Genomic DNA, 7,500 nt, shown 5'->3' with positions numbered 1-7,500 from the left:
TACTGCTTTCTGTCATTTTCAGTCATTAACGGTCGAGTGCTTTTTAATACGAGAGTGTGTTCTAACTCTACTGGTTGAACTAACTGTACCGCGTGCAATACTGCCATCACATGGTGTTCACTTGTATTGCATCATTGATTTATTAATTCTGAAACCGTTAATTAGAAGCAGCATTTTAAAAACTCCCTCGCGGGCCGGATTAAAGTGTTCAGTGGGCCACATAGGGCCGTAGTTTGCTCACCTCTGGGTTAGTCCCTTTATAAATCAGTGGTCGCCACAGTGGAATGAACCGCCAACTTATCCAGCACATGTTTTACGCAGCAAATGCCCTTCCAGCCGCAACACAACACTTGGAAACACCCACACACTCACATACACTTAAATTTAGCTTATTCAATTCCCCTATAGCGCATGTGTTTGGACTGTGGAGGAAACAGGAGCACCCGGAGGAAACCCACGCCAACAGGGGAGAACATGCAAACTCCACACAGAAATGCCAACTGACCCAATCAGTGTTTGATCCAGCGACCTTCTTGCTGTGAGGTGATCGTGCTACCCACTGCACCACCATGCTGCCCAGTCTTCATATTCATTAACAATACCAAACCCAATCTGAGCTTTTATTATGAAAGCAGTTATGAACTTGCATACTATCTAGTGCTCTTCAACACATTTCTAATCATAACAGTTTTAATAACTCATCTCTAATAACTGATTTCTTTTCTCTTTGTCATGATGACAGTAAATAATATTAGACTAGATATTCTTCAAGTCCTGTTGGGCTGGTGTCCTGCTGACTTTAGCTCCAACTTGCTTTAACACACCTCCTTGGAAGTTTCAAGTATACCTAGTAAGAGCTTGATTAGCTGGTTCAGGTGTGTTTGATTAGGGTTGGAGCTAAACTCTCCAGGACACCGGCCCTCCAGGACCGAGTGTGGACACTCCTCGACTAGAGATCAAGACACTAGTATTCAGCTTAAAGAGCCCATATTATACATGAAATAGGGTCATAATTAGGTTGTAAGGGTCTCCAACAACAGTCTAATATGCATGCAAGGTCAAACAACACTTTGATGGTCTTATAATCTGCATTTATTTTTACCTAATTATCCCAGCGACTCCCATATGAATCGTTCAGCGATTTATTTGTACCCAAACCCGTCCTCAGCGCGAAGCTAATCTGAACTGATTGGACCGATGACAGCCTGCTGCGATTGGTCGACACTGACAGGCTTAAGCACGAGACAGAGTGAAATGCCCAGCAGATAATCAACAATATAAAAGTAGTCACAGTGCATACACGCTTATAGTGTAAGGCTTTTTTCACACACACACACACACACACAACCCTCCTCAGAAGAACTGGGGAGATCGACGCGAGTCTCCTAGCCACTTTACCTGCTCTTTTTCTCTCTCTCTCTCTCTCTCTCACACACACACACACACACACACAACGCTCCTCAGAAGAACTAGGGAGAGCGACGCGAGTCTCCTGTCTCCTAGCCCCTAGGCGTCACACACTCGACCTGCTCTTTTTCTCTCTCTCTCTCACACACACACACACACACACACACACACACACACACACATAAACACATCACGTTCCTCCTCAGAACTAGGGAGATCGACACGAGTCTCCCGTCTCCTAGCTTACGATGGCCATAGCAACGACAAACGGCAGTGGAACGCGAGCTCACAAAAGCATGTAACGTTAAATCCGTAAACAAAGCGGCACGCGTCGCGTTTTTAACGTGGCTTACATGTGATAAGAGAATATAAAGAGTAACCGCGTGTACTGTACCAGGTTAACAAGTAACAAAACACAATAAATACATAATTTGCAAGCTAGAGTAAACGAGGCAACAATTTTAATCGCACTTACTTACACTAGTGAATAAACCTCAACCACTGACTCTTCACAGTTTCATCTTTGGGTAGAGACTGTCAATATTATCCATCTGAGCACAGCGTGACTTCATTGGACCGGCGGCGTCTGTGTGTGTGTGTCTAGTGTTTTTTCTGTGTTAGTGGGCGGGGCCGCAGGTTTCAAATCTCCCTGGTTTGCACGCGTAACTACTGGCGAGGCTTGTGTTTCGTGGCTGCGTCATCGCGAAACACCTAATGACTCGTTATCAAGACGACTCGTTTGAAGCACTATGAATCAATAATTTTAAACACTGTACACTTACAGATTTAAGCCTTAGCTGGATATTTCACTTCACTTAGAACTGTGTTACACACTACATGGAAGGGCATTTTCAAAAACCCATAATATGGGCTCTTTAAAGTCACATTTAAAGGGTTAACTAGGTTAATTAGGGTAAAGTTAGGGTAATTAAAGTCATTGTATAACAGTGGTTTGTTCTGGAGACAATCCAGAACAAATATTGCTGAAGGGGCTAATAATATTGAGCTTAAAAGGGCTTTAAAACTATTAAAAACTGCTTTAATTCTAGCCTAAATAAAACAAATAAGACTTTCTCCAGAAGAACAAATATTATAGGAAATACTGTGAAAAATGTCTGTGCTCCATTAAATATCACATGAGAAATACTTGACAAAGAATAAATATTTCACAGGAGGGCGAACCGTTTTGACTGAGTTTTTATATCGTAGTTTTTTGACTGGTTAACACAGCGGTCAGCAGCTCTACTTGTGCTTTTCAGATCAGGAAGAAAGAACCAAAGCCATCGAGGCCTTCAAAGAGGGAAAGAAAGATGTTTTAGTGGCCACAGACGTCGCTTCCAAGGGTCTGGATTTCCCAGCTATCCAGCATGTAGTTAATTATGACATGCCGGAGGAGATCGAGAACTACGGTAGGTGTTTTGTTTTTAGCGTTATTGTTTATTTCATGTCTTAAAGGAGACCTGTTATGCCAAAATCACTTCTATAAGGGTTTGTGTGTCAGCAGTGTGTGAATATCTCCAGCCTCTAATGGTGAACATGAATTAATTGTATTTGTTTATAATCAGACTTGATGAATGAAACACTTTGATTGACATTCTCCCTTTGTACGTGTCATCAGAGGGGGAAAGCCCCGCCCACTAGTGCCCATCTCTCCATCTCATTAGCATAAACAACAGCCCTGAGTGAGAAGCAGCCGTCTGTCCATTAGAGTGTTTGAGCTGCTGAAGATAGATACAATATAAAAGCCAATTTTAAAATGTGTGAGTATGACCTCATGATCTCACACACCAAACAGTGCAGGCTTTTGTTTTGACAACGTTTATTTATGCAGCCATTAAAATGACCTCATAGACACCTCAGGAAAGTTAAGAAAGTTTTAAGAAAGGCTCCAGCACAATATTGTATTTAGATAGAAGTGTATTTAGTTATATATGTACTTGTATATGTCCAAATATTAAAAATAGGTAACACTTTATAACCACACACTATGAATCATTCAATTCACCTTTATTTGTATAGCGCTTTTACAATGTAGATTGTGTCAAAGCAGCTTCACATAGAAGATTATAGTGCATTGAAACAGTGTAGTTCAGTTTAATTCAGTTCAGTTCAGTGTGGTTTAATATTCCCTGCTGAGAGTCCAAACACTGAAGAGCAAATCCATCTATTAAGCATTAGCAAATGGTGAATTCATTATCTGTTAAGCATTAACTCTACATTAACAGACGTTTATAACTGCAGATACTAATGCTGTATTCTTGACTTATAAGCACATTTAAGATGTTCTTAATAATTGTACTTTTATACCTGGTTATTGATTATTTTTTCATGACTCAGTATTGCATTATTCACAGATCATTTGTATTTGAGTCGTTGGTGCTATATTAAGATCATTCAGAATGAGTTAGTAAAGGATTAATAAGCTATTCAACTCAACATTTATATATTATTCAGACATATACTAATAGTTAATTTAATAAATATAAACATATTTTGGTAACACTATATTGGCTCGTTTCCTCTGACTGGTACAGTACGGTATGGTTTGGTTTGGTACGGGTCACCTTTATCAGGCTTGCGTTTCCACTAACAAGGGTACCCTTTTGGTGTCCATGGTGTATGACAGAAAGTTTCAGTCGATGTCATTCTCGCTCGAGGAAATGTCTAAAGTAAAGCTGTACGGGTCACTCACATATCATATGAAAAGCTCTTCTCCCAAAACAGATGCTTCATACACATAAATACTTGTGTATAAATGTTTATTTCTAACTTTTCAATGAACATGAGTTAATTATAACTGCAGATCAATGACCGTGCGAAACAGCCTACTGTAACGTCTGTAATTATATTAAATAACTAAATAAATGAACATATATAAACACATACAGCCCCTTACAGTCTCCGATATGTTACCAACTACAGAAGAACTACACACAGCTGACATTTCGCCCGTATTTAGGTTCAAAACAACACAAAATATAGCCTACAGTCAGTGTAAAACTCTCATCTGTGTATGTAATCTTCAGCAGCACATGTAGCCTCTGTTAGAGAGTCATTCCATCATTCTGAGTTCATATTGGTCCAAAATGTGAAGATTATACATGGCATTTTGTTCATGTTTGCTGAAATAATGTGCTCCTTTTTTTCCGGCTCCTCTCTTGTTTCTTCGCGCTTCACTCTCGCGTTTGTCAGTGTCTGACAGGATCGGGTTTCAAATGCACGTCAATAATCAAGCGCAGGTTATTATCATCAGCTCAAGAAGTGTGTTATTTCAGATATAATGTTAGACGCGCGCGAGCGCTAGCAAGAAACCGAAACCGCTCGCACCTCAGACTAGCTCGTAAAAAAACTGCGGGGCACAGGGTATATCTGCTCTTCTTCTTGGCTTTGTGGCTGTTTATCAAGACGACGACAAGGTTTGTTTGAGCCCAGATCGACCATGGCTCGTTATTATATGTATAAATCATTCCGCTGTAATGTCTCGTCGGCTGTGTATTTCAAACATGGCGGGTTTTTTGTTTTCATTCTGGCTTGTTTGTTGCGTAAGCGAATGACGTATCTCTGTAAACCAATAGCGTTCAGCTGCGTGTCTAGCTCCGCCTTTTGGTACCCTTTCTCATGTTTGGTACCCTTTCGAAAGGGTGCCGAAAAAGTGGTATGGTGCAGTGCGGTTCGGTACGCTTTTTGACAGTGGAAACGGCTATAAAAGCGTACCGAACCGTACCGTACCACTCAGTGGAAACAGGCCTTAATACAGGGTTAGGGAACCTATGGCTCGGGAGCAACATATGGGTCTTTGACCAAAAATATGTGGCTCTCCAGCGGTCTCCCTTCAATAAAAAATTAAAACTGTCACTAAAAATCAGTTTCCTATTGAAAATACAATTAAAATGACCTTTTCATCATATATTTTTACAGCAAAAGAAATAAGTATAAGAATAAAAGGACGTTTCAACCAATGCATGTGTACGGCGCTGTGGATTAACTTGAACTGCGACACCAATAAAGAGCATGCCACTTACATTTCAATGGTAATTTTGCACCATAAAATTCAAACAATGTTTATGGGTGGTGAAAAGAAAGAAATTCTATAAATTGTCCTTTATTAAAACATGGACTTGCTCAACATGTGATGCTTCATATATATCCCTAATGGCTCTTAAAAACATGCATTTGCCTAAAAAACCCCCGAAATGGCTCTTTGCTGAAAAAAGCTTCCTGACCCCTGCTATAATAACTACACACTATGAATCATTTATTAAGCATTAGCATCTAGTGAATTCTTGATCTGTTAAGCATTAACTCTACATTAACAGATGTTAGTCAGCAGTTTATATAATATACAAATGCTCTATTCTTTAAGTACATCAATAATGTGCTTAATGATTGTGTTTTCATACTTTGTTAATGATTATTTTTTTCATTTAAGTTCTATTTAATTAGGATCATTGAGAATGAGTTAGTAAATGATTAATAAGTTATTCAAATTAACATTTCTATATCTTATTATTCAGGCATATATTAATAGTTAATTTGCATGTTAATAAATGCTTTATTAACTTCATCCAGTTTTGGTCACCTAATCTAAAGTGAGGACTATTAATGCTTTATAAACCCCTTATAAATGACAATTAAAGGCTCAGTTACATTATACACAGGAAAAAATAGAAAATAAATGACTTTATTCACTTATATTCAGTTGAAGATCCACAAATGAAACTGCATCAAATGAAAAATCAATCTTTGCAATCTTCTGTAAAATAATTTACTGTACAGTTTAAACATCGCTAAATTACTTTAATATGGTGTATCATGGTATGTTGTTCAATTATTATATTGTTGTTTTAGTCAATGTTAGGTTGTATTTTGACACTCCTGTTACTCAGAGATGTCTGAACTTTACAGTAATTTAACTTTTAGATAAGATTGCAAAGATTTATTGTTCATTTGATATTAAGCCTTTAATTGTCATTTATAAGGCATAAATAACCCTCACTTTAGATTAGGTGACCAAACTGCATGAAGTGGAGTTAATAAAGCATTTATTACCATACAAATTAACCATTACTATATGCCTGGCTGAATAATCAAATATATAAACATTGCTTTCTATAGTTTATTAATCATGTACTAACTCATTCTGAATGATCCTAAAAGCCACCAACTACTCTTAAATACAAATAGTTTGTAAATAATTCAATACTTAACTTAGTAATGAGTAACTAATAAGTAATTAAGTATGAAATTACCTCAAGCAATCATTAAGCACATTATAAATGCGCTGTTAAGTCAAGAATAGAGCATTAGTATCTGCAGTTATAAACGTTTATTAATGTAGAGTTAATGCTTAACAGATAATGAATTCACTATTTGCTAATGCTTAATAGATTATTCATAGTGTGTAGTTATTATAAGTGTTACCATACATTTTATTTGTAATGCACTTTCCTCAAAAGTGTTAGATTTATTAATTTGTATGTTAATAAATGCTTTATTAACTCCACTTCCTGCAGTTTTGTGACCTAATGTAAAGTGAGGACTATTCATGCTTTATAAACACTTTTAATATCAAATGAACAATAAATGTTTACAATCTTATCTAAAAGTTAAATTACTGTAAAGTTCAGACATCGCTGAGTAACAGGAGTGTTAAAAGACAACCTAAAATTGACTAAAACAACAATATAATAATTGAACAATATACTATGATGCACCATATTAAAGTAATTTAGCGATGTTTAAACTGTACAGTAATTTATTTTACAGAAGATTGCAAAGATTTATTTTTCATTTGATGCAGTTTCATTTGTAGATCTTCAAATGACTATAAGTGAATAAAGTGATTTCTTTTCTTTTTTCCTGTTTATAATGTAACTGAGCCTTTAATTGTCCTTTATAAGGGGTTTATAAAGCATTAATAGTCTTCACTTTAGATTAGGTGACAAAACTGCATGAAGTTGAGTTAATAAAGCATTTATTAACATGCAAATTAACTATTAGCACATGCCTGAATAATAAGATATAGAAATGTTAATTTGAATAATTTATTAATCATTTACTAACTCATTCTGAAGGATCTTTAAAAACCAGCAC

General features: G+C 36.8%; 1 protein-coding gene across 1 annotated transcript in view; it reads left to right on the top strand.

Annotated features, from left to right (window-relative positions):
• Nucleotides 1–7,500, top strand: part of LOC130241016 (probable ATP-dependent RNA helicase DDX41) — a 31,796-nt gene that overhangs the window by 18,923 nt on the left and 5,373 nt on the right. Inside the window, exon 11 of the mRNA XM_056472726.1 lies at nt 2,667–2,816. Within this exon, the coding sequence (XP_056328701.1) occupies nt 2,667–2,816 (150 nt within the window). The remainder of the gene's footprint in view (nt 1–2,666; nt 2,817–7,500) is intronic.

Source organism: Danio aesculapii, chromosome 14 (genome assembly GCF_903798145.1).
Source record: "Danio aesculapii chromosome 14, fDanAes4.1, whole genome shotgun sequence".
In the NCBI taxonomy this organism is placed as follows: Eukaryota; Metazoa; Chordata; class Actinopteri; order Cypriniformes; family Danionidae; genus Danio; species Danio aesculapii.
Note: the sequence above shows the minus strand (reverse complement) of the source record. Positions and strands in the feature narration are given on the sequence as shown.